Source organism: Myxocyprinus asiaticus, chromosome 39 (genome assembly GCF_019703515.2).
Source record: "Myxocyprinus asiaticus isolate MX2 ecotype Aquarium Trade chromosome 39, UBuf_Myxa_2, whole genome shotgun sequence".
In the NCBI taxonomy this organism is placed as follows: domain Eukaryota; kingdom Metazoa; phylum Chordata; class Actinopteri; order Cypriniformes; family Catostomidae; genus Myxocyprinus; species Myxocyprinus asiaticus.
The window spans coordinates 24,931,408-24,958,775 of record NC_059382.1 but is presented as its reverse complement, the minus strand read 5'-3'; the positions used below and the strand labels follow the sequence as shown (position 1 = coordinate 24,958,775).

General features: G+C 39.9%; 1 protein-coding gene across 8 annotated transcripts in view; it reads right to left on the bottom strand.

Annotated features, from left to right (window-relative positions):
• Window positions 1-27,368, bottom strand: part of LOC127430299 (protein KIAA0100-like) — a 40,819-nt gene that overhangs the window by 5,966 nt on the left and 7,485 nt on the right. For 5 of the 8 annotated variants that reach the window (XM_051680006.1, XM_051680010.1, XM_051680009.1 and 2 more), the window contains exons 12-36: window positions 24,834-24,901; window positions 24,553-24,689; window positions 24,339-24,475; window positions 23,609-23,802; window positions 21,542-21,806; window positions 20,884-21,089; window positions 19,741-20,779; window positions 18,071-18,262; window positions 17,786-17,988; window positions 17,289-17,407; window positions 16,776-16,999; window positions 16,504-16,694; window positions 16,177-16,276; window positions 15,887-16,086; window positions 15,469-15,766; window positions 13,701-13,858; window positions 13,406-13,612; window positions 13,214-13,313; window positions 12,805-12,987; window positions 12,586-12,707; window positions 12,334-12,489; window positions 1,840-1,961; window positions 1,572-1,752; window positions 1,345-1,431; window positions 529-639 (exon numbers count right to left, since the gene is read on the bottom strand). In XM_051680006.1, the coding sequence (XP_051535966.1) occupies window positions 529-639; window positions 1,345-1,431; window positions 1,572-1,752; window positions 1,840-1,961; window positions 12,334-12,489; window positions 12,586-12,707; window positions 12,805-12,987; window positions 13,214-13,313; window positions 13,406-13,612; window positions 13,701-13,858; window positions 15,469-15,766; window positions 15,887-16,086; window positions 16,177-16,276; window positions 16,504-16,694; window positions 16,776-16,999; window positions 17,289-17,407; window positions 17,786-17,988; window positions 18,071-18,262; window positions 19,741-20,779; window positions 20,884-21,089; window positions 21,542-21,806; window positions 23,609-23,802; window positions 24,339-24,475; window positions 24,553-24,689; window positions 24,834-24,901 (5,000 nt within the window). Of the gene's footprint in view, window positions 1-528; window positions 640-1,344; window positions 1,432-1,571; window positions 1,753-1,839; window positions 1,962-12,333; window positions 12,490-12,585; window positions 12,708-12,804; window positions 12,988-13,213; window positions 13,314-13,405; window positions 13,613-13,700; window positions 13,859-15,468; window positions 15,767-15,886; window positions 16,087-16,176; window positions 16,277-16,503; window positions 16,695-16,775; window positions 17,000-17,288; window positions 17,408-17,785; window positions 17,989-18,070; window positions 18,263-19,740; window positions 20,780-20,883; window positions 21,090-21,541; window positions 21,807-23,608; window positions 23,803-24,338; window positions 24,476-24,552; window positions 24,690-24,833; window positions 24,902-25,705 lie in introns of all 8 variants that reach the window. The other 3 variants (XM_051680012.1, XM_051680013.1, XM_051680011.1) reach the window with 3 other exon arrangements.

Genomic DNA, 27,368 nt, shown 5'->3' with positions numbered 1-27,368 from the left:
ACGAGGAGGTTACCCCATGTGATTCTACCCTCCCTAGCAACCGGGCCAATTTGGTTGCTTAGGAGTCACTCAGCACGCCCTGGGATTCGATCTAGCGAACTCCAGGGGTGGTAGCCAGCGTCTTTTACCACTGAGCTACCCAGGCCCCCATTTTCTAAGTTATTTAATATTTTTAAGACTCTATATGGCCTTAAATTTTGAAAAATTAATTAAAGACTTTTTAATACTTTTTAAGGATCTGCGGACACCATATCTACGTGCCGGTGTGTTCATGTTGACTGCGCTCCAGGTCACACCTACCAATGACGTGGACCAATGGCAGTAAGAAAGTGTTTATCAGCCTGAACGAAGTTTTCCTGAAAGTTTGCGCTAGCGAGCTGTTACGAACCACTGAAATAAACTCAAACACTTTCGTTTCGGACAGATTTTGTTCTAAATTACCTCACACCCGGTCAACATCAATTTCATATAAAGTATGCGGGGCCTTTAAGTTATAATGCTAAAATGAAATGATATTATTATAATGACCTCAAAATGCTCTTTGACAGAAATTCCTCCTACTGGGGGGCGGACCTTGCTGAAGATGCGGAGGGCAAGCTGGCGTCCCGATTGGCAGGGGCTCTGGGGTCGCAAAACCACCTACAAGACAGAGCATTAGCATTAAGAACAGTAAAAACCATTACACACAAACTGGCAAGTACTATAGCTGGAATTGACAGTATACTGCCGTTCTACAATGACATGTACTTTCACAAGCCGAAAAAACAGCCTGCACTCGTTTAGATGCAAGACACAATAACAAAAGAGGAACACTGCATGCCAATTGCAGCATATCTTCGTGGTCAAACCCAACCAAAAATGATTGGAAAAATGTGAAATTATAAACAAAAAGACAGGTAAAAATGGAGAGCAATGGTCAACTAGCCTGCGATTTAAATCTAGAAATGAAAATGCAGGTGAATTTTGTCCCGACAGGACAATGAACGTAAAAATTGTTAGCAGGCATGTGTGACTGAGGAAGGTGTTGAATAACAATAATATACGGTTTTACCCATTCCATACATACCCTTACATGCTGCACAAGAGAAATCGAGCAAAGAGTTTGAGATTAACAAATATGCCAAAAAAAAAACTTAAGCCACTGAGCCAGCCACCTATGCAGAGTTCTGTTCACAATGCATCTACATACATGAAATTTAAAAAAAAATGCGGTGAAATATTTGCAGGAACAAGAGATTTGTAACAGCTGATTTTCAATGACGTTCATATTCATGTCATGTGGCTGTATCATTCTTGCATTTTGACTATAGCCTCATAGTGAATCATTATGCAGAGCAGCATTACCTTGTAAACAGCATTGGGAAGCAGGTTATTCATGGTGAACCAGCCTAATTCCAGGAGATGCTCTGCTGTGTCATCAGACTTATTCAACTGTGGAAGAGAAAATCCTGTTAAATCTGTAACCAATCAGAATAGGCAACTACACTCAGTCACATAAACAGTAGCTAAGATTTTACTAACGATTAGTCGAGAACATTCAGAAAATTGAGATGAACCAACCCATTGCTCACCTTGCTGTACATGAACCTCTGCAGTTCAAGTTCAGCTATACCCAACTGTCCATCTTCTTCAGTGAGACACCAGCGTGCCTGGGCAAAGTAAATCTCGGTACGGCGCGCCACGCTAACATCTTCTGGAGGCTTCCGCAGCTCTAGTTTGTTTGCCCTCTGTAGCTGGAAGTCTTTAAAACACCTACGAGAGGAAACGCTGGTTGAGGTAACTGAGCCAACAAGGTGTGCCATGATACACAACTTCAGACAAGGCAAACTAGTGACCAACCGGATGAGGATGTTGAGCTCCTCGCTCTTCATTTGCATGTCCGTCTTCTCATGGTTAAGCTGATTTTGCAGGCGCAGGTTGATGTCAGACAGCTCGTCTCCTCTCAACTCTTCTGACTGGGTCTACAGGTCAAAGATAAACATGAACAGAATACCACAAAGGTCAGCTCAAAGCTTTTTGGAGAACATGATCAACTAAATGGGTACATTTTCTGAAGAAAATGTGAGTGGTGCTTGCCGTGGCAAAACTCCCACATGACTAAACTCCTGCCACAATGTCACAAGGGCCTCAATACATTGCAGAATCAAAAGAGCCAACCCCCACATCTCTACGATGTTTTGGTGCTGAGATATAGCTGGGTCGTGTTGCTTTATGGTTGTTAGGGCATTGCTAGGCAGTTACTCAATTGCCGCTTGGAGACATTCAGATTAGAGGTCGAACGATAGTGGATATTGCTGATACCAATAACGAAGGTGGTGAAAAAGGCCGATAACAGATTAATCGGCTGATAGTTTTTCAAATTGATTTACTGAATGTTAAAATTCTCAGTCATTCCTTACTATGATGGGCACAGACATAGAGGCTGCAAGAGTCCAAAATGAATAAAATCCCAGATACGTGTTTGTTGTGCAACCAAAATCCCAATAATATCCTGAAAAAAATGTCGATTTGAAAAGTATGTGCTTCCAGCTCACACAAACACATCAGGGAAACAAAACATACACACTAACAATCATCTACAAGATATTACTATAGAATCACTACAAAGAAAACATTGTCCTATGGGGTAATACATACTTTATAATAGGTAATTAATAGGGATGTGCGCTACGACTAATTTGACTGTCGTTTAAACGGAAGTTTTGTAACAGAGTAGTCTAAAGAGAAACCAACCTTCAGTAAAAAGTAAAAAAAAAAGTGTGTTTATGCGACCCATTTAAAAGACTTAATCTATTCCAAATCCGATGCTAAATTCCACTGATAAGGGGCATTTATCTGTGAAGTGCTCACCTTGAATTATGATCATTGTACATTAAATATACAACATGACACGCATTCACTGAATCAACATTAGCGAATATTTAAAATATATTTATTGAAAACAACTGAATGAATAGTGCAGGATCAATGGAACAACCCTAAAAGCCTGTTTTAAATGGAAATCACTAAGTAAAAGTTACTTAACATATTAAAACAGTCAGGACATTGTTGAAAATAATTAACAGGTAAGCCAAATCTATGAGAGAGAAAAAAATGCGCTGAAAAGTAGCTATAGGATAGAAAGAAATAGTCCTGTGATGTAGCCTACAATAACCCTAATGTATTATAAACATGACGTGCACACAGAATAAAAGATAGTTTAACACGTTAAGCAGTCGGCACCTTGTTAAAAATAGCCTTCTTAATCAGCAGATTACAAAAAAATTGGCATTCCTTGTCTAAAACAGTTATTTTTTGGCTACTTACTCAAAAGCATAATTTTTTGGATGAGCAAAATTAACACGTCGACATGGTCCGGTGAAAGACGGGACTTGACTCACCTGAGGCGGCTATCCTGCCCTTGAAAAAGCCTGCTCAGTGGAAAAATAACGTACAAGCATGCACAGATGTAAAGAAGACTCAAATGTGAAAACATCCTTATGGACTTTCAAACATTTGGAAAGCCGATTCCCGCACCACCGAAGTGACTTCATAACTACTTAGCTGAGTTTGCTTGTGTAGTGAGAGGACATTCTCCTGCGCGCGCCGCGAGTGAGAGAGGGAAGAAGCACGCGCAGCCTGAGGCGATATTAAACTCTGTATCTGCTCCAGAAATACTCTTTTTTTTTTTTAAATAATATTTGTATTATTAATTCTATTTAAAATATGTAACATTAATATGACAGTAATTTAAGTGCAGCCTCTGTAAAAATATAAAGCCAAACGTAAATGTGTAAAAATTATGATCAGTTTAATGGGGGGAAATATTAACCGACTAGTAATTCCAGTGTCGACTAGCAGCATCAGAACCGTTTAGTCGACTAGACGACTAGTCTCGTGAAAATCTCATACCGCTGTACCGAGATTATGTACTTACTGCAGATACAGGGGAGGTCCAGACAGCAGTATGCTCGTGTATTACAGGACTCAGGCAATGATACTGTCATGCTGCTGTTTTTCAGATAAAATACAATTATTTTGTGGGAGATGAATGTGTAGTAAGCTCAATCTAGCTTTATAATTGTCAATTTACTTAATCTCCGTATCTAAATGGTATAACCTACATGAAATGTTTTAGTGTTGACTGAGCAACTGATCCTGTTGATAGATTGAATTTATTGTTCTTGGGTAGGAAATAACGACATCTTAGCAGCCACACAATAAACTGTATCATACAAAAAGAACTACATACAATACTAATAAATACATTTATTTGGATGCACTACCGGTCAAAAGTTTTGAAACACTTACTCATTCTTTATTATAATTTTTTTTTTTTTTTTTTTCACATTTTAGAATAATAGTAAAGTCATCAAAACTATGGAATAACATAAATGGAACTATGGGAATTATGTTGTGACTAAATAAAATACAAAATAAATCAAAACTGTGTTATATTTTAGCATCTTCAAAGTAGTCACCCTTTACCTAGAATTTGCAGACATGTACTCTTGACATTTTCTCAACCAACTTCTTGAGGTATCACCCTGGGATGCTTTTTAAACAGTATTGAAGGAGTTCCCATCTATGTTGGGCACTTATTGGCTGCTTTTCTTTATTATTTGGTCCAAGTCATCAATTTCAAAAACTTTTTTTATTTATTTTTTTATTCAATTTTTGTTTTATAATGAAATAAATTAATATGTTGGCACAATTATATTTTTGTCTACAAAACTAATTTCAAACATTTAAGCATACGCCTTCAGATCAAAAGATTTTTAAGATCATGAGAAACATTTCAGTCAAGTGTTTCAAAACTTTTGAAAGGTAGTGTATATTATAAACATTGTACACAAAAGTTCAATGTTCTCTGTAAAGCATCTATAAAACAGTATGTATTATTAAAAGCACTAGCTGTACAAATAAATGTAATTGATACTGAATTGATGTCCACACTGTTTTCCCAATCACCTTTTCCCCTTTAGAGAAGACAAGCACATTCTGCAAAGACACTCAAAAGAAAGTGAACTGCAGGCAGGAAAAATGCAGTAAAGAGGAAAATCAGAATACAATTAATTTCAAACGTGATAAAACATCTCACTACTGTACATGTTTCATCTAATGATTATGGTCTTTCACTGTAGAAATTATCCATTTAGCATCACGGCATGAAAACATCGTCACTACTCACAGACAGTTCAGGTAAAACACTGTTCCTTTTTATACTCATTTCAAAACATGTAAAGCATTCACAAAAAAAACATGCTAAATAGAAATGAACAAATTCTCAAAATGTCTGATAAAAATTTTCAGCACATGTACACACCTGTTAGCACAATACTGCTATCGTTTATTTAATTCATTGCGCTCTGTTTCTGGTTGTTTATTGCAGCCGGAATGTAACGTGGAAAATATAAAAAATCCCCGCTGTTGACTTCTTGCCAATAAAGTGAAAAGAGCACACAAACAAATTATTCCAAGCTTTTTCAAACAGATGTTCCTAAGTCAATCCTTCTGTAGGCAGCCGATGGAGAGTGGTTTCTGATCATAACATTGCTGTTTTAGATAAAAATTTAGTTTTGCTTGATTATTAGGAAAACTATTAACTGCACACATTGTCCAGGAAATTTATAAGACATCTTACAACATTTAAAAAGCAAAAAGCAAAAATCTAACCGCATGACACAAGCAGCAAACTTAGACCGACTACACACAAAACGGCAACCAATCGCACTTCCGCTAGCCAACCGGAAATTCCTCCCACCTAGCGAAATACAGTGGACTCTCTGAGAATAGGCCCGTTTGATATGCCAAATGCCTCAGCCCACACTGGCTGATAAATTACCAAAATGACCAGCAGTATTAGGCAAGAACAAACAAAATGTGATTATTGGGTGAGAAGGATAACAAAGAGGTATATAAACATACACATCAATAATAATTTGTTATTATGATGCTGATATTAAGTCATCCCAAACACATTATATAACGTTGAATACTTTCATTTATACTAAAATAAATATATGCTTCACTTGACATCATCATGGTGAAAATACAGCGATTGCTCGGGTAGGTGGGGTGCGGCTCCTGAACGTGATGAACTCTGGGATACACTTAGCCTGAAGGACCGCTCCGAAGCGGTATTCGCACTAAGTGTGGATTTAGTGCGGGTTAAGTGCGCTGAGCTTTGGCATGGTTTAGACATGGGACAGTCTTGAACACTTACTTCCTGTAGCGTGCATGCGCACTCAAGTGGCCAAGACCTCAATGTGGGTATTGGGACAGGGCCTTAAATTCAGGATCGAAGCCTGAGTTGACAGAGAAACTTGAAGAGCTGCATCATGGTACCAAACCAATTAAGCCTGATTGGATTGGTTTGAATTTGTCAACCTGAAACCAATCCTGAAACCCTGAGTTTGTTCAGAGGCCTTCATGGTACAGGCCTCCGGAGTTTGAAAAAGGTCTATTGTGGATAGAACTCTGCAAACCGGAGGTGGAATTTAGCTGTTCAGTGATTTCTTCTCACATTATTACACAACTTCAATTCAAATCAATGTTTATTTGGCAAGTAGTCTTGTAATAGGCTGAAAAATGTGTCAGATGGTCTTTTTCACAGAATAAACACCAACAGAACTAGAGATGTTAATGATTAATTGATAATCGATTAGTTTTCATTAATAATTTGATCGATTAAGCTTATCGATTGTCGATTAATTAATTTCAGGACAAATGCGTTCAGTAATCATGCCAGTAGTTGATAAGGCTGTCTATCATCAACAAAAACCCCCCACTAGAGGGCACTTGGGATGGGCGATACCACTTATTTTTTTCGATCCAATACCAATCATTTCATGTCCGATACCGATATGATACTTCTATTAAATAGATTTTTTTCTTTTCTTTTTTTTTTGCAATTTCTTGGGATAAAATGTGTAATTTAAAATATTATTTTTAGTCATAATTTGTCTTTTTTTTTTTTTTTTACATTTGTGAGCCTAAACAGAAAAGGTATGTCACGTAGGCTAAGGTGTTAACGCAGCATGTTATGATTTGACTTTATCTGAAATCAAAAATAAGTCCAAAGGTCCGAAATATTCCATGATCCACAATGTGAAGTTTTAATGAACTCATATGTATACAAGTTATATATCTTTTATACAAGTTATTATTATTATTAATATTTTTTTTATTTTTCCCCTTTTTCTCCCAATTTGGAATGCCCAATTACTAATGTGCTTTTAAGTCCTCGTGGTCGCGTAGTGATTTGCCTCAGTCCGGGTGGCGGAGGACGAATCCCAGTTGCCTCCGCGTCTGGGACCATCAACCCGCGCATCTTATCACGTGGCTTGTTGAGCACATTGCCACGGAGACATAGCACGTGTGGAGGCTTCACGCCATCCACCGCGGCAACCACGCTCAACTCACCACGTGCCACACTGAGAACGAACCACATTATAGTGACCACGAGGTGTTTACCCCATGTGACTCTACCCTCCCTAGCAACCGGGCCAATTTGGTTGCTTAGGAGACCTGGCTGGAGTCACTCAGCACGTATACAAGTTATTATTAACAGTAATTCATCACCAGTAATTAAACAATTCACAGATTCGTACTAAACACAACCTAAATGTATTAAAATACACTGAACTAAAAATAGTTATAAGAGGAAAATGCCAATCCTTGCATTTCTTAAGTGTATTATTTAGGGATGTGTGGGACGACTAATTTCACTGACGTTTAAATGAAAATTTTCGATTCGCCTAACCTAAAAAGAAAGAAACCTTCAGAAAACAGTCAAAAACACTGTGTTTATGCGACCCATTTAAAATACTTCCAACAGCCAAATCTGACGCTACATTCAGCTGAAAAAGGGGCATTTTTCTGCGACGTGCTTGCCTTGCATTATCACCATTGTAGGCTACATTAAATATAGAACATGACATGCATTTAATGAAACAACGTTTGCAAATACAGGCATATTTATTGAACACAACTGAATGAATAGTGCAGGACTGATAGCGCAACCCAAATAGCCTGTTCTTAAAGGATTCCCCAAGTAAAAGTTACTTTACATATTAAAACAGTGAGGACATTATTGAAAATAATTAACAGGTAAGACAAATCTATGAGAGAAATAAAAGTGCTGAAAAGTTGCACGCATTTCATGACGTGCATTAACCTATGATCTAATATGACAGCAGTTCTGTTAAAAACGTTAACCAATAAGTTACGGCGTAAAAAAAATAGCTATAAAGATAGACAAAAAATAGGCCTGTGAGAAATGAACAATAAACCTAATGTGTTGTTCTGAACACATGAACATGTCAACATGGTCCGGTGAAAGACCAGGACCTGACTCGCCTGAGGTGATTATCCTGCACTTGAAAAAGCCTGCTTGGTGGGAAAATAACTTGCAACTTAGCATGCATAGATTTAAAGAAGACTCAAATGTGAAAACATCCATAGCAAATTGCAAGCCAACGTTTCAAAAAATCTGCTTCCCACACCACCACAGTAGTGAATTCATAGCTAGTTTACTCATCTTGCGAGAGTGAGAGAGGGAAGATGCCTGAGGTGAAATGAAACCATGTATACATCTGCTCCAGATATCCTCTTTTAAAATATTTATTATTATTAATTATATTTCAAATGTAACATTAACATGACAGTAAGTCTTAACCTTTGTAAAAATATAAAGCCAAAAGGTATACAGTTGAAGTCAGCAGTTTACATACACTTTAGCCAAATACATTTAAACTCAGTTCTTCACAATTCCTGACATTTAATCGTAGAAAATATTCCCTGTCTTAGGTCAGTTAGGATCACCACTTTATTTTAAGAATGTGAAATATCAGGGGGCCTGGATAGCTCAGTGGTAAAAGACGCTGGCTACCACCCCTGGAGTTCGCTAGTTCGAATCCCAGGGCGTGCTGAGTGACTCCAGCCAGGTCTCCTAAGCAACCAAATTGGCCCGGTTGCTAGGGAGGGTAGAGTCACATGGGGTAACCTCCTCGTGGTCGCAATAATGTGGTTCGTTCTCGGTGGGGCACGTGGTGAGTTGAGCGCAGATGCCGCGGCGGATGGTGTGAAGCCTCCACACGTGCTATGTCTCCGTGGCAACGCGCTCAACAGGCCACGTGATAAGATGCGCAGGTTGATGGTCTCAGATGCGGAGGTAACTGGGATTCATCCTCCGCCACCTGGATTGAGGCGAACCACTACACGACCACGAGGACTTAAAAGCGCACTGGGAATTGGGCATTCCAAATTGGGTGAGAAAAAAAACAAAAAAAAACAACAAAAAAAAAAGAATGGGAAATGTCAGAATAATAGTAGAGAGAATGATTTATTTCAGCTTTTATTTCTTTCATTACATTCCCAGTGGGTCAGAAGTTTACATACACTTTGTTAGTATTTGGTAGCATTGCCTTTAAATTATTTAACTTGGGTCAAACGTTTTGGGTAGCCTTCCACAAGCTTCTCACAATAAGTTGCTGGAATTTTGGCCTATCTATTTTGTGAAGTGCACCAGTCCCTCATGCTGCAAAGCACCCCCACAGCATGATGCTGCCACCCCCATGCTTCATGGTTGGGATGGTGTTCTTCGGCTTGCAAGCCTCACCCTTTTTCCTCCAAACATAACGATGGTCATTATGGCCAAACAGTTCAATTTTTTGTTTCATCAAACCAGAGGACATTTCTCCAAAAAGTAAGAACTTTGTCCCCATGTGCACTTGCAAACTTTAGTCTGGCTTTTTTATGGCAGGTTTGGAGCAGTGGCTTCTTCCTGACTGAGCAGCCTTTCAGGTTATGTCAATATAAAGTTGTGCTCAAAAGTTTGCATACCCTTGGAGAATTGGTAATATATGTACCATTTTTAAAGAAAACATGAGTGAGCAGGCAAAACACATTTCTTTTATTTCTTATGGGATTCATATTCATTATAACAGAATGACAATCATAAAACAAAACATGCCAACAAAGAAAAAAATTAAATGACCACTGTTCAAAAGTCTGCATACCCTTAGTTCTTAATACTGTGTATTGCCCCCTTTAGTATCAATGACAGCGTGCAGTCTTTTGTAATAGTTATAAGGCCCCAAATTCTTACAGGTGGTATAGCTGCCCATTTGTCTTGGCAAAATGCCTCCAGGTCATGCAAAGTCTTTGGTCATCTTGCATGAACCGCACGTTTGAGATCTCCCCAGAGTGGCTTGATGATATTAAGTTCAGGAGACTGTGATGACCACTCCAGAACCTTCACCTTTTTCTGCTGTAACCTCTGGAGGGCAACTTGGCCTTGTGCTTAGGGTCATTGTCGTGCTGGAAAGTCCATGAGCATCCCATGCGCAGCTTTCGTGCAGAAGAATGCAAATTGTCTGCCAGTATTTTCTGATAACATGCTGCATTCATCTTGCAATCAATTTTCACATGATTCCCTGTGCCTTTAGAGCTCACACCCCCCCAAAACATCAGTGAGCCACCACCATGCTTCACAGTGGGGATGGTATTCTTTTCAATATAGGCCTTGTTGATCCCTCTCCAAACATAGCGCTTATGGTTGTGAACATTAAGCTCTATTTTGGTATCATCACTCCAAATTACAGTGTGCCAGAAGCTGTGAGGTGTGTCAAGGTGTTGTCGGGCATATTGTAACCGGGTTTTTTTGTGGCATTGGTGCAGTAAAGGCTTCTTTCTGGCAACTCGACCATGCAGCTAATTTTTGTTCAAGTATCATCGTATTGTGCTCCTTGAAACAACCACACCGTCTTTTTCCAGAGCAGCCTGTATTTCTCCTGAGGTTACCTGTGGGTTTTTCTTTGTATCCTGAACAATTCTTCTGGCAGTTGTGGCTGAAATCTTTCTTGGTCTACCTGACCTTGGCTTGGTATCAAGAGATCCCCGAATCTTCCACTTTTTAATAAGTGATTGAACAGTACTGACTGGCATTTTCAAGGCTTTGGATATCTTTTTATATCCTTTTCCATCTTTATAAAGTTCCATTACCTTGTTACGCAGGTCTTTTGACAGTTCTTTTCTGCTTCCCATGGCTCAGTATCTAGCCTGCTCAGTGCATCTACGTGAGAGCTAACAAACTCATTTACTATTTATACACAGACACTAACTGCAATTTGAAAAACCACAGGTTTGGGAAATTAACCTTTAATTGCCATTTAAACCTGTGTGTGTCACCTTGTGTGTCTGTAACAAGGCCAAACATTCAAGGGTATGTAAACTCTTGATCAGGGCCATTTGGGTGATTTCGGTTACCGTTATGATTTAAAAAGGAGCCAAACAACTATGTGATAATAAATGGCTTCATATGATCACTATCCTTAAATAAAATACTTTTTTTTTGCATGATCAGTCATATTTTCAAAATCAGTGCCAAAATTTCACCATTTCTGCCAGGGTATGCAAACTTTTGAGCACAACTGTAGGTCTAGTTTTACTGTGGATATAGATACTTGTCTACCTGTTTCCTCCAGCATCTTCACAAGGTCCTTTGCTACTGTTCTGGGATTGATTTTCACTTTTCGCACCAAACTACATTCATCTCTAGGAGACAGAATGCATCTCCTTCCTGAGCGGTATGATGGCTGCGTGGTCCCATGGTGTTTATACTTGCGTACTATTGTTTGTACAGATGAAAGTGGTACCTTCAGGTGTTTGGAAATTGCTCCTAAGGATGAACCAGACTTGTGGAGGTCCATAATTTTTTTTCTGAGATCTTGGCTGATTTCTTTAGATTTTCCCATGATGACAAGCAAAGAGGCACTGAGTTTGAAGGTAGGCCTTACAATACATGCACAGGTACACCTCCAATTGACTCCAATTAGCCTATCATAAGCTAATTGCCTAAAGGCTTGACATAATTTTCTGGAATTTTCCAAGCTACTTAAAGGCACAGTTAACTTAGTGTATGTAAACTTCTGACCCACTTGAATTGTGATATTGTCAATTAAAAGTGAAACCATCTGTCTGTAAACAATTGTTGGAAAAATTACTCGTGTCATGCACAAAGCAGATGTCCTAAACAACTTGAAAAATTAGTTTTAATGACTTCAACCTAAGTGTATGTAAACATCTGACTTCAACTGTATGTGTGAAAATGTTGAACAGTTTAATGGGGAAAAATATTGACCGACTAGTAATTCCAGTGTCGACTAGCGGCATCGGAACCGACTAGTCGACTAGTCTCGCACATCCCTAGTATTAACTTAACTTATATTTAAACAGTAGGCTACGTGCACATATTATTTGGAGTCCTCCAAACATGCGTTTTATGGTATTTTCAGCTGTTCAGCAAACTCTTTTCACATGATTTAAACTCAAATTTAAACAAGTACTCACCCTTATGTTAGAGTAGATCTGTTTCTCTAAGCAGCGGATCTGAGCCAAATGTTGGCGCACTGCCTCCTGCAGGTGCAAGATGCTGCTCCGCTGCTCTTCTGGATTACTGGAGATCTCCAACTGGAAACGCACACGCTGTTTCCTCTCACTGTGCTCCTACAGAAAGAGACCGACCTGATATATTAGCAAACACAGGCACTCGGTCCTTTATCTCTAGAACACTATCCAACCAGGGAGAGAGACAGTCCGAACCTTGCGTCTGGGCTCCACGTGGAGTAGTAGGTTATTTACTATGTCCAGGATCATGGAGTACTGCACTGGATTGGTGGAAATCTCCAGGTCATTGTGGATTAGGGTGAAGGTGTCGACTGCACCTGATAATGAAGGAACAAAACAATAGTAAAGCTTTGATTGAAAAACTTCCAGTATAAGTCAGTAAAAAGGTTTCCTGAGAAGACTGAGGTTGCGTACCAGCCTGTTTTTTCAGCAAGTCTTCTTTCTCATGCTGGTCATGTATCTCTGGAGGTTTGATGGAAGTGGCCAGCTCAGGGTCTATGTCGTGGCTGTAACCGATGTAGTACATACGACAGCTACAGCGAGAGATAATACGCTGGACCTGCTGGGTCTCTTGCACCTGGGATGGCTGGTTCCAGTCTAAATCAGAGCAAGTGGAAACAGGTAACAGGGAAATAATGTGAATGGTGCATACCCATGCAGATCTTGCCACCAGAATATAACACCAGGATGTTCTGTAAGGTTACTAAGGCATTGCTTACAGGCCCAAGTCAAAAGAATCCTCCTCTAAGATTTAGGGTTAGGGTTTGTTTAAATCCCTTCCCTACCCTAACTTGGGGTTACAGTTAGAATTAAAGTGACACACCTGTGGTGGTGCTGACCATGCCTCCAACAGCCTGGCCGCTCTCCATCAGCTCTTGTACTGAGTCCAGGTTTCTCTGCCTATGCTCCTCAATGTTTTTCACCTGTATGTCCACAAAGTGGGTTTTAAAAGTGTTAAAGCTGTGTATAAACAGTTATAAATGGTATTAGGTGTGATTTTAACTTTTAAACCCACCTCCAGCCATAGCTGCCAGTCTTCCTGTTCTGATGGGTTTTGCTCCATTGTGGCAAAGTACTGCATACCATCCAGCAGGCAAGTCCATGTGGTCTTCTGCTTGAGTGTGTCATTGTACCAAGCAGGATGGTGCTCACACTGCAGTAGTTGAGCCTTGGCAGCAGACACCAGCACGCAGCCTGCAGTTTCCGTGCCTCGCAGCATCATCTGAACACCATGCAAATTGGAAGATGTTTAGACCCAATAAGACAGTGTCTTGCATTAAGGGTCACTGCTCTCAAAGCTGAATTATTACCTGACCATTGACGAGCTCTATGAACCAGTTACGGTTGTACACATCATCAGTCTGGCATGCGGCAATTCCACAGAGCTGGTCGCTCACTCCCGCGTCCTCTTCTGAGAACACCACAAACTTATCGGTCTCCTCGATCAGCTTCTGCAGCATGGACGTTCCTACAGAGCACAACAAAAATGGATCAAATGAACAAAAGAGAGCCTAGGTACAACCTGGAAGACTTGCCAGTTCCAATCTGCTTGGCTGAATGCAATTTCTGGGAGTTAGGGTGCGCAGGTTACACATCAGGCTTACCAGGCTGTAGTTACACTGAATATTCAGAGGAAGAGCTAGTTGCTAAAGTGGATGAGGTTCATTTTTCAACTAAGTTTTGTATGAAGCAGTTAGTAGCAAGATATACTTGAGCACAAATATGCTCCACTTTGTTTTCAGATATACACTACCGGTCAAAAGTTTTGAAACACTTACTCATTCTTTTTTTTTTTTTTACATTTTAGAATAATAGTAAAGTCATCAAAACTATGGAATAATATAAATGGAACTATGGGAATTATGTTATGGACTACAAAATCCAAAAAAAAAAAAAAAACTGTTATATTTTAGCATCTTCAAAGTAGTCACCCTTTGCCTAGAATTTGCAGACATGTACTCTTGACATTTTCTCAACCAACTTCTTGATGTATCACCCTGGGATGCTTTTTAAACAGTATTGAAGGAGTTCCCATCTATATGCTGGGCACTTATTAGCTGCTTTTCTTTATTATTTCGTCCAAGTCATCAATTTCAAAAACTTTATTTTTTTATTATTACATTTTAGTTTTATAATTAAATTAATATGGTGGCACAATCATATTTTTGTCTACAAAACTAATTTCAAACATTTAAGCATACGCTTTCAGATCAAAACATTTTTAAGATCATGAGAAACATTTCAGTCAAGTGTTTCCAAACTACTGACCGGTAGTGTATATCCAAGAAATAAACAGTACTTACAGGGGTCACAGCATGCCTTTTTTAATTATTTTAATATGTTTCTTGAGGTTCACTTATGATATCAGTAAAGTTTTTTGCACAAAAAAATTCATATATTTGTAAAACATGATCTTTTTCCACCCTCATTCTAACCCTCTATCAGAACCGCTCAGTTTTGGTGCTGCTTCTCCTTGAAGACATAACAGTAAATGCCACTGTTATGACTGGCTCTCTGCTCTTGACTGACCTGCCATCTCACTGCTCACAGCTGCTGGGCGGGGCTATGGAAGTAATAAGATAAAGTAGGCTTTGATGTGTTGTTGTGGAGGTGGTCAGATTCAAATGTCTACCTCAGTGTGACATCACAATGTGGAGGAAGTAGACAACGGGTTGTTTTGGCAGCTTGGTTTCAACAATTACTCTTTTTGCAGTGAGGAGGAAGTTTTGAGTTCTGGAACTTACCGTATGTTTTTATAGTACAATGACCTCTTATATGTCAAAAGATCAAGGAAAATTTGATTCCTCATATCATGACAGCTTTAATACATTCGGATGGACTTTATTCTGGATGTCTTTACACATTTTTCCGTGAATTTCCTCAGAGTTGCACCATTATTTGAATGAGCTACCACTTTGTTATATGCTAGTATATTATTGTGGAATCATCTATTTTAGACTTCTCTGCTCCTAAACATCACAATAAAACCAAAATCCTGTCATGTTATAGCGGTTGATTCTTGGCCATAATGAGCTGCAACATGGACCAGACTTTATGCCATTAGTCTAGAGATACTACCTTCATTCTGACTCTTTTCTTGGCGGGCAATGGTGGGAATGACTGGTGTAGCCGGAGCTGTATTTGAAGAGTAGCTGGACATCGAGCGCTTCAGCTTTTTCGTCTGCACCTGGGTGTCAATCCGTAGACCCTTCAGAGCTTCGGTGGAGAGGTTCCTCTTCAGCACGGCTGCTTTCTTATAGCCATCATATAGCCCGAAGGCAATGTTCCTGTTAGTGGTGGTCCAAGAAGCCCGCAGGTCTACTAAACACAGCTTGTGTGTGTATGAAGCATTGTTCTCGTCTTTTGAGTTCACCTCCTGAGAGAAATGTAGTAGTGATAGCTTTGTAAATTAATAAAGGCCTATTCACACTATTAGCCATTTTTCACTGGTATTTTTATTTTCATTATTTATTATAACTTGCAGATAGTATCTCACCTCCTCTATGCGGTTGCTCTGTCTCTGGTAGCTGAGTGATGACAAACTAAGCAGGTGGGTCTTCTTCACCTGAGCGTTGATCTGGTGGTCGGCCGTCTCATCCCATGTGGAGGCCATGAGGTGCACAGTGACCAGAGAGAGCTCACTCACCATCTGAGTGACGTTCCACTCAGAGATCAGCCGCCTCATCACTGTACCTGCTGCAAAACCCACAAGCAAGCATTTCAGTACAACATTAAGGGAGTGCGTGAAGAGGAGATTGTAACTGTTGGGTGTTTTCTCTTTCTCACCCTGTGGTATGAGTCTCTGTGCTCCTCTGGTGAAGACATGACCTTTATTACACTCTACCTGAACGCCCCTCTGCTGAGCAAAGGAAGCCCAGTAATGGACCTAAAAACATAAAGCAAAAAAGCAAAAGTTAAGATTTTATCTGGCATATATGTAAATGAATTTACTCATTAACATTAATTCATCATAAAGAACATGTACTAGATACCAATATGAAAAAATTCTACTCTATATATTAAAGGTCCAGTCAGAATGCACTGTGTATGACCTTTTTCAGTCACTATGTTTGAAGATGGCGTAAAATGAAAGAAGCAACAGAAATGTTTCACCTGCAGCTGTGGGAAAGAAGCTGTGTAGCACATCTGTTTGTAGTGCTGGCCGAGCTTCCTGCGAACGGGCCTGAGGCTGTGGAAGAGCTTTCCTCTACAGATGGGCCGGGACACGTTGGTCCAGGTGGCCCAGAAGTTCTGCATCCATCGCAGAGTGCTGCTGTAGAGAAGGATTCTGGGCTGACTGGGCTCTGAGAGAAAACATAGCACATGAACTCAAAAATAGATCCCCATTACTTTAATGAGAGGCAAGGAAAGAGTGTGACTCTAACCTTTGTCACAGTGCTGGTCAAGGTGCATGGTGATGGAGAGGTTGAGGTTTTCAGACCGGAAGGCCCTGTAGGAGTCATGTGGCTGTCCCGAGGTGACATCTGCAACATTCTCTGCAGCACAGAGCATTACAGCATGGTGGTCATGTGGATTGCCGTGACATAGCCATTGGAGGTCCAGCATCATACACAGGTTTGGAAGATGCAGGAAACAGATATCATCATACCTGTAAAACAGATTGAGTAGACAAATTCTATTATTTCAAGTTTAAAAGGATAGTTCACCTAAATAGTGAACTATAGTCCTTGTGTCATTCCAAACCTGTATGACTTTCTTTCATGGAACATGAGATTTTGAAGAATGTTGACTGCCTAATATCCTCCTTTTGTGTTCCATGAAAGAAAGATTAGGGTTAATGAATTTTCATTTTTAGGTGAACTATTCCTTGAAAGATGATGCCACATTTTTATGCAACTGCAAAAATATGAAAATATGATTAACCAATACTGCCATACTTTGAGGCGGTCCTGACATTGACATCCAGGTCACCCTTGAAGACAAACTGCCCAGGGTTCCAGTCAAAGTTGAGCTTGCTCCACTCCCAGTGCAGGTTCTCTGTAGTGTTATAAGGGTCCTACACAGTGGAAATAATTAGTCAACATTTTGAACTGTCTCACAGTAGATGTCAAAAGAACAAAGAAAGCACTGATATCATGCATAGATGATAAAAAATTAAACCCTAAACTTCAACAGAGACGAGCAGTGTCATAAAACGAGATTGCATTATAAACTCCCATTATAAACAATGAAGCTGGAAGCAACCAATGTAACTGTGCTTGCAGATTATAAAGGGAGCAATCTAGTGTTGACCTGTTGCCACTTAGCATTTTTTTTCCAACAAAGAGAATTAGATATAAACAAAGAGTTCTTAAATGTATCTGAAACTGAAAAGGAACACAAAACTCATGGCAACCATTGCCAATATGGAGTGCAGATATGTGCAAATAAATACCTCATTAGCGAGCTGGTGCAGGTTGGCCTGTTCTATGTCCATTACCCAACGGCCATGCAGAAGCAGTCTGCTTTTATCCCACCAGGTCAGGAGGGGGGAGGGGTCAGCGGTGGGCTTTGTCAGTAAATCAACAGCCTGGCCAATCAGAGTCCAAGCAGGATCCCAGCAAGGCCCCCATACAATAGTGTAGAGGGAAATGTTCGCTGTATAAACAATTAGATCGGTTGAGTCATAATTTCAAAATTTTTGGCTAAATTCTGAACTCAAAAGTGCATTGTGACTCACAATGGACATTGTAGTAAAACTTCAGTGGTGGCATATTCCTGTAGACGGTTACATCACCCCATGGCTGGCCGAGCTGGATGACCTGTTTGCGCTTGGCCCTCTGCTGCCCATCCTGCTCGGTGCCCATCAGTCGCCCTGATAGTGCCCACTCTCTGATCTCAAACAGGTACCGAGGGTAGTCTCGGATCCGCACTGGACCACAAGGGAAATCAAGATATAAGCTCTGTTCCAAAGCCTAGTGAGCTGCCTTTCGGTCTACTGTACCTTCAAAGCAGCATGGTAACCATCATGGAATCTCATAACTGACTGACTTGTAACGCTGTACATAGACAGTGACTCTACACAACACTTATATAGCACTCCTCACACAAAGTGTGCTGGAGACTTGACTCACAATTGATTCCAATAGAGTATGACGTTAGCATGCTGCTAATCTAACAATGTGACACTCTATAAGCAAACAAATACATAGTGTGCACAAATATTGGGTAAAATTGTCCATTTAATTAGGTTGAAATGTATACTTTTCAGTATTGAATCAAATTCACTTGACTCATCCACCATCTTGGATGATTTTCAGAGTTCGTTGCAATACATTCTGGGATTACTTTCGCAGGCAAAACAATTAGGTATTTTAAGGCTAGGGTATACTTTGTTTTTGCATGTGCCGTCACGTCTTGTGCACAGTCGAGCATTCTAGCAATCTTGTTCGACGTATACACACTATGTCTGCTTTGTAATACTGTTTAGTACAGTCAACTCAGGTTTGGACAGTCCATGTCAAGAAAAAATGGCTTGCAAGTGGACAGACCGCACGGAGTCTGCTGATCACGAAATGTACTCCATACACACAGTGCGTGAGACGTAGTGACACGCAGCCAACAGAAGTATTAAGTCGCATCATAAACATAGTTTGAAACTTAGAAAAAGAAATCTCTTGACCACTGCATTCAGTGTTGCGCTCCATCCAGCTGTGTTTGAATGCAAGAACAAGTCTGTTGGCAGGTCTTAAGTGTAGTTTGTTGCCTCTATAGCTGCGCGTTTGTACAGATAGATTTGCGATTACTGGCCCCTGCTGAAAACAAAAAGGTAGTCCTTCAAGCTTGAATTGTTCTGATGGTAGAAATATTCCTTATTACGGTCCGGAGTCATAATTAATTGCTGTAATTTTTTTAACATGTAATTATATAAATAATTAAAATCGCAATGAATGAACGAGTTAAAGTTATTTTTACACAGCGAAATAAGAAGGCTTAGGCAGAATGTGAAACCTGCAAAAAACACACTGCTAAAATTATTTCATTGTCCATTGTGAATATACATTGTCACCATGTACGAAGCACTGCCCACACAAAGGTCACTGTCAAACCAAACACTACAACACTACACTACAACACTAAAAATTCTCATTAAAAAGTTCACCAAACTTGAACCCATGTGGGAAATTTCTATGCACTGGCAGTCCATCAGGTGAAATTCCTTATTGTGCAGATTCCCATTAAGATGACTGTATTTCGCCCACAGCATTTAGTCTTGCTGAATTAAATGTAATTGAGCCTTTAGTTTTTGGAGCCGAGGTATATTGTCACATATTACAGTTGGTAAATATTCACAAACTATCAAAACAGGCATCGTTCATTGGATTACTTGCTAACGCATGCTTGACTTACCCAGAAATGCATTGAGCTTGAATTTGAAAGCACGGCACCACTGCACCACCAGCTGTAGACCGTCTCTTGGAAAGGGGCTGATGCCATCGATATCCCTCAGCTGGTCTCGGATCCGTTCGGGCCCGTGCAGCGACTGATCAGCCAGCACCACCAGCTCCAGCTCTGATACAGTCCAGGTGAGCAGGGATTTCCGCATTGGCGTGTTGGCGTAGAGACGCTTGGAGCGCTGAATGTAGATCTCAATGTGCTTGCGCTCAAGGGAGGTGTACAGCTCCTCAATCTTGCGTGCCGGCAACAGCTCGCCATGCTGCTTGCGTAGGTCGGCCACTTTCCTGTCTAGCAACTGCAGGCGCTTAGCGCTCTCCTTGCTCTCGTCCTTCATTAGCTCGTAATTGTCACGCAGTTTGATCTCAAAGACGTCGTCCAGGAAAACAAAGGAAAACTGGTTGATGCGGATCAGCAGGTCTGGGGGCAAGCGTTGGGGCTCGGTCGGTTGGGTGGCACCTCTGTGGAGGGTCTTCAGCCATTTCTGCATGCTGATGGCCTTGTCGAAGGTGTCAGAGAAGTTGTACTGGTATGGAAACTCAATGGCGAGGCTGGGGGCCGCGAAGAGCCAAGTGCGATTGCAAGATGTTTGGAGGAAAGTGAATCCACTTCTGTGCTGCTGCATCTCCTCGAGGTGATCAAGCATATGTACCTCTGCCCCAGAAAAGGTGAAGATGTCATTGCCATCAAAGCTGAACACCAGGTGAGGAGCCTTTATTAGCACCACTCCAGGACACTTGGAGAGGGACAGTGAATTTGCGCTGAAGACGATGAAGTTATTCTCAGCCACATGGGCGGTAAGTCTCGCACTTGCCAGCTGTACACATGCAATCAGGCCAGTGGAAGAGCCTGGACACTCTGTTTCATCCTTCTGTCGTAGCCTCAGAGATGCAGACAGTGTGTTCCAATAGCTTTGACTCTCAGAGACGTGCTGATACAAAAACATGTGATCTGATGGGGTCCACTGCATTGTTAAAGTGTTTTCACTTCTCACCTGTTCAAACGGAGATGGGATACATCAATGTACTTAGTAATCATAGGCCACATCACAAGTGATACAGGTCACAACAGGTGTGTGTAGGAGCAATGTAATGGTACCTCCAGACTGTGGGTGCTGATCTGGTAGGAGACAGTGAAAGCAATGAGGGTCAGGATGGGGTTGGGGGTTTGGAAGGCCAAGCAGCAGGGCTCCATACTCTCAGTGAGAGCCTTCACCACAGCCAGAGAAACACTCTGTACATTCACAGTCAAACTCTCACCCGATCCTTCAGCTCCCACTGTATCCACTCTCACTGCAACTGCTCCTATAATGGAATACAGTACAGAAAACAAATAGTCACAAGCTGGAAAGGTGCTAAAGTTTTGAAAAGTTTAAATGCAATTATTTATAATGTAAAAAGTATGTCTTTTGAAGAAATGAAAGGGAAACAACAAATGCGTTTCCATCATCAGTCCAAACGGTTCTCAGCATGGTGAGTTACGGTAATAGTAGCATTTTCCATTAAAACATGGTTTGGTATGGTACAATTATAAACTGTTCCCCGCACGGATTTCTCAACATGGTTAACTAATCATACTCAGAAGAACTGGAGAATTGTCCATTGTCACTGGCTTTAGTGACGTGGTGACAAACAATTGGTCAATTACTAAGGTAAATCCTGTCAACGAACCTGGATCGTACAGAACCATTCAGCAACGGTAACCATTCAACCTGAAGATGGAAATACACTATGTGCAAGCTTCTTTCAGTTCTCACCAGCAACGTTGGAGAGTGTGAAAACGTTAACATCCTCAAGACTGAGCTTAAACTTGAAGAGTGGAGGCAAGGGGGCCGATGGCTTTTCCAGAGGTAAATGTAAGGGGGCATTTTCCTCTTTGTCCAGTCTGAGGACAGAGAGCAGGCGTGATAGACACAGAGTGCAGGTCTCAGACACTTCCAGCTGTAGTCCTTTCAGATTGGACTCCACAGAAACACTCCCAGAGGTGCTGCAGTTCACCAGCCTCAGCTTACTATAGCTACCCTGTGAATGAATCAATAAAATAAGAAAGAGATAATGAATAGTCAGCCAGTCATTACTGCAAAATAAACCCTCAAAGAGTGATCAGGACCCAGACACAAATGGGAGGAGTTTTGAATTGTGATGAAGGCTAGCTGGCTGTGCATCATCCCACTTATCACAAGGACACTTACCAAATAAATAAAAGGACAGTAAATATTGATTTAAGTTGACATTATTTATATGAGAAGAAAGAGACTGTGTGGACTAGTACTGCAATGTAGGAAATCTGTTGCCTGGGACAATGGTCAATTATACAGCTTAAAGGAATAGTACACCCAAAAATGAAAATTCTGTCATCATGTACTCACCCACATGCCAGCCCAGATGTGTATGACATTCTTTCTTCTGCATAACACAAATAAAGATTTTTAGAAGAATTTTAGCTCGGTTCGTCCTCATAATGCAAGTGAATGGTGACCAAAATTTTGAAGCTCTGAAGTTATCCATATAACTCCAGTGGTTAAATCCATGTCTTCAGGAGTGATATGATCAGGGGTTAAATTGGGATTTCTGATTTGGGGGAACCCTAAAATCAGGTGTTTTTATTATTATTATTAAAATAAAATAATTTTAATAATATACATGGGTGTCTAAATATGGATTTATTAATAGGCCTGTATGGTATGTAATTCATAGAAGTTTTTTCTTTAAGATGAATCAGTTTGACTGGGATTCTGTTTTACTGGGATAATGATTGTTATTCTGATAATATAAATTGTAAATGAAAATATTTGCAATAAATTATAAAAGAATTTAAAATTCTTCACTATGGCATGAAGAATCATTTTCACTAGTGAATCCCACTGTATATTTGCTATAATTTATTTCCAAAAAAAAACTTTTTTTTTTAAATAAATGCTGAATCAACAAAAATGGAGTACATACATTAATATACAAATAACTGTGAAAACTTTTACAGTGTGTTGGTGGAGTGTTTTCTTTTTTTTTTATCTCAAGTTGTGTGATACAGTATACTGATCTATGTTAATGTCGCTTTGGATGCGAGTGATTCCGGATTCAAAACCCCTTCGTGTATACAGCTTTTTAATAAACTTAAAAAAAAAAAAGAGTGAGCAGTTAATTCCATATTACACAGATTACACTGCCTGGCCAAAAAAAAAAAGTTGCATACTCTAATATTTAGTTGGACCACCTTTAGCTTTGATTATGGTGCGCATTCATCGTGGCATTGTTTCGACAACCTTATGCAACATCACAACATTTATTTCCGTCCAGAGTTGCATTAATTTTTGGCCGAGATCTTGTATTGACGACGGAAGAGTCAAACCACTCCGTAAAGTCTTCTCCAGCACATCTCAAAGACTTTCAGTGGGGTTAAGGTCAGGACTCTGTGGTGGCCAATTCATGTGTGAAAATGATTCCTTATGCTCCCTGAACCACTCTTTCACAATTACATATATACAGCATATGCATTTTGGAGCTTCAAAATTTTGGTCACCATTCACTTGCATTGTTTGGACCTACAGAACTGAAATATTCTTCTAAAAATCTTTGTGTTCAGTAGAAGAAAGACTAACATTTGGGATGGCACAAGGGTGAGTAAATGATGAGAGAATTTTCATTTTTGGGTGAACTATCCCTTTAAAAGTCATTATACAAAAAGATTTAACTGAAAAATGCCACAATTGACCAATCAGAATTGAATATTCCAAAAAGCTGTATAATAATAAAGTTTCTGCCAAAGCTGCCCAATTTTATTTGGCACTTCAAATTATGTAAAATGCTCCAAGCATGCAAGTTACCTGCAGTGTGAGGGAGTCCAGGATAAGGGCCTCCCCCCAGACATGTTTGCCAGGTGGGTGAGGAGCTTGCTGGATATGGGACCCTTGGCCCACACGCCACCAGAAATGATCCAGGGACAGAGAGGCTTTCTCAGTTACAGTTAGACTCTTCACACCATCCTCTTCGGAGTTAGAGTCCAACAAGTGCTGCAGTTCTGTTAGACACACCAGATTCGTGTGGGTGAATGAAATTTGAGGATTGAGAAATATCAGGGATTTGGGAAATCAGGGAAAAGACTGTTCCTCACACAAAACCTTTGTATGTTATATATTGGAATATACTACATGAGTCATTTGGACTACTTTCTTTGTTGGGTTTTGTCCTTCTTGACAGCACATGATCATTATTTGCTTTCATTGTATGGAAAAGAGTAGCCTGGACATTCCGCTAAATAACTTATTTTGTGTTCCACGGAAAAGGAAATGACATGATGGTAAGTAAATGACAAATTTACTACTACTACTACTAAGTCTCTTGATGGGAATATTTGACATCGAACAAAAGCTGCAGCTCTTTGCAGTAATTCTTATCTCATCTTAATAATTTGGTCGATTTGAAGAAGCAAAGTGAGTCAATGGCTAAATTACACATGACACAAGATCCGGTATTTGAACTTAACGTCTATTGTTATTAACAGCATTCAATACCCACACTTAGCTGCCATGCCACAAATCAGCCTGATATTTTTACCAGTGTTGGCTGAGATGAAGCCCAAGGCAAAGGGTGGTGTATCTCCTAACTGCACGGAGACATTTACATTGGACACTGAGGAGCATATCATCACTGGAGCGTCCAGCTGAGGGAAATGCCTGGGAGAAAAAAGGGCACTTATGCGAGAACAATAAACAAAACATCTGTATTACAGTGCAGTCTGGCTCTCAGAAAGCAAAAGGGTGGTTTATACCTTTTTCTACAAGATGCCTTTTTGTGAGAGAGCTGGTCCCTTGACAGCATGTCCAGCCAATGGAAGAACTCTTGGTGGCGGTAGTGGATGATGCAAGTGTTGATGGTGACTGTGCTTGAGATGTCAATGGACGTCACCTTTAGGGAGGAGTGAAACCAGTCATAATGATGAAGGACAACAGACAAAGATGAAGTTGCAAAACATGCATCGAACATGACAAGTATGATTCACACCGGTTTAGATGTTTTTTTAAATTAATATAGAAGGCCATGAAAGCTTACCTGTAGTATAGTTCTGAGATTGTTGAGACATATAATTCTCTGTCTACTTTGTGACAGCAGAAGCCCATCTGAAAAAAGCCCAAATAGAGTGGGGAACAAACAATAATTTAAAAAAAATTAATTACATATTAGAAGATGCAGTAAAAGTAGGGCTGGCAAAGTTAACAATTAGTTAACACATTTTGTGATTTTTTTTTTTTTTTAAAGATTGGTCAGAACCTTAAGATTGGACAGTCCCCCAGGAGAGCTTTCGATTATCAGTCAATGATGGAGAAAGAATGGCTAATTTATTTTAAAAATCAAACAAAAGTAACTAAAAGTACTAAAGAATTTGTACTCATTTTATGGCGGAACTTAATTAGCATCACTGCTTGTCATGTATGAATAATCCCATATAAGTGAAACACGCTGCCAATTAAATAAATGCAAAAACCAGCGGCAAGGAAACACTTCCAAGCACACTTAAAAAGAAGTTCTTCTTCGTTCTTCTTTCATCAAGGCTCTGATGCTGGCATACAGAACAGTCACTGGGTCTGCTCCAGCATACCTAAAATCATTTATGCAGAGCTACGCGCCCACTAGAAGTCTGCGGTCGGCTAAGGAACATCGCCTTGTTGTACCAACACCAAGAGTCACCAAAACACTTTCCCGGACTTTCAGCTTCATCATACCACATTGGTGGAATGACTTTCCCAACTCCATCCGTGAAGCTGACTCACTCTCTGTCTTCAAAAAATGACTAAAAACACATCTGTTCCATGAGCACTTAACCAGTCATTAAAAAAAAAAAAAAAAAAATCCTGTTGCACTTTATTCTGTTTTGAATACAATTATGATGCTAGTGATACTTTGTAATACAGCACTTTTCATACCACTGTCTCCTTAAGATGATTCGCTTATGTTTTCCTCTCTTGTAAGTCGCTTTGGATAAAAGCGTCTGCCAAATGAATAAATGTAAATGTAAATGTAGGTAAAAAGAAGTCTGAAACAGTTGAGCAATGACACACTGTTTGCGAACATTCAGACACTGACCACACCCCTGTGGGAGGCTGTAAAGAGGAGGCGAGAAGCAGCTTTCCTGGTTCAGGTAAGGGTTTATTTTCTCTCTCTCTGCAGCACAAATTACAGTCTCCCAGTCTTTGCGTTATGCACAAAGTTAATCAACAATCACACACCGCTTCACAAAATGAACTCTCATCATTTGTAATAAAAACTCTTTGCTTCTTGCTCGGGTCTGTCGTGCCCAGGCTCTCTCTCCCTCCTATTTGCGGTGTGTCTCTATTTATGCCGCTCTCCCCGTGCTCACTGAAATTAGAGACAGGTGTTAGACATAATTTAGCTCAGGTGTAAGCGCCCTTACCGCTTTTTCTCTCTCCGGAGAGATGCTTGACCACGCCCCCACTGCCACAGAGGCGTTTAGAGGAACATTTAAATATGAGGACACTTAAGACTACATGTAAAACCTTAATTAATGGACATTGAAATGTGTTGTCCGTGAATTCATGCCTCATTCTTTGAGTAGAATTCACACAAGATCAGTAAAAGAAACTGTTTTTACTACTCGATGATGATTTAAAGTAATATATTTGTAGTAGAGAATGTATTTGTCTTGTTTACATTCTGAATTAATAGTGCTAATGCACTAACATGCTATATGCGGCCATAATAAGAGCTGATTACACTCTGTTATTGTAATTTATGATGACACCGATACTACTGCAAAAATGGGTGTATAAAAGAGTGTTAATAGGTAAAATACAGACAAAAGAATGATAAAATGGCATATCTTACTTTGGGCAGATGTGTGAATGGCTTTCTGCTGCAGATGCCACATGAGTGAATGGGCACTTAAGACTATTTAAACAGATTAAATTCCTTTTGTAGACTAATTAAGCAAAAAAAAAAAAAAAAAATCACATGACATTGTCTTGGAAAATGTCTACGCGAACAATCGTACAAATGTAGGTATATTTGCACCAACTCGCTAATAACTCTACATGCCGGGGTGTTCACGTTGACTGATCTTAACTGACTGAACTGGAATTAGTTGTCAGTCTCAAGGTAAGTGGAGCATGAGGTCACACCTACCAATGATGTGGACCAATGGCAGTAAGAAAATGTTTAACAGCCTGTAAGAAGTTTTCCTAAGAGTTTGCCCTGGCAAGTTGTTACGAACCACCGAAACAAACTCAAAAACACCTTCTTTTTGGCCAGATTTGGTCCTAAATTACATCACATCCATTCATTCTTCGTTTTCGTAAGTGTGTAGGGGCCTTAAGGAACACTCACACTACTGCAGAAATCTACCTCTGTCTTGTGTGTTTTTATTTATGAACGTATATAACAAATGTTATCTACAAAAATTAGCTACAGTACAGTACAAGTTTTATTTATCTACAAAGAACCTGAATGTATTGTGTCAACTACAAAAAAAAAAAAAAAACACTGAGATTTAATGTGACTAAATATTTTAATCAAAAGCTCTAAATAAAAGCCAAAGTCTGTACATCCTGTCTCAGAAAGAGTGTTTTGTGT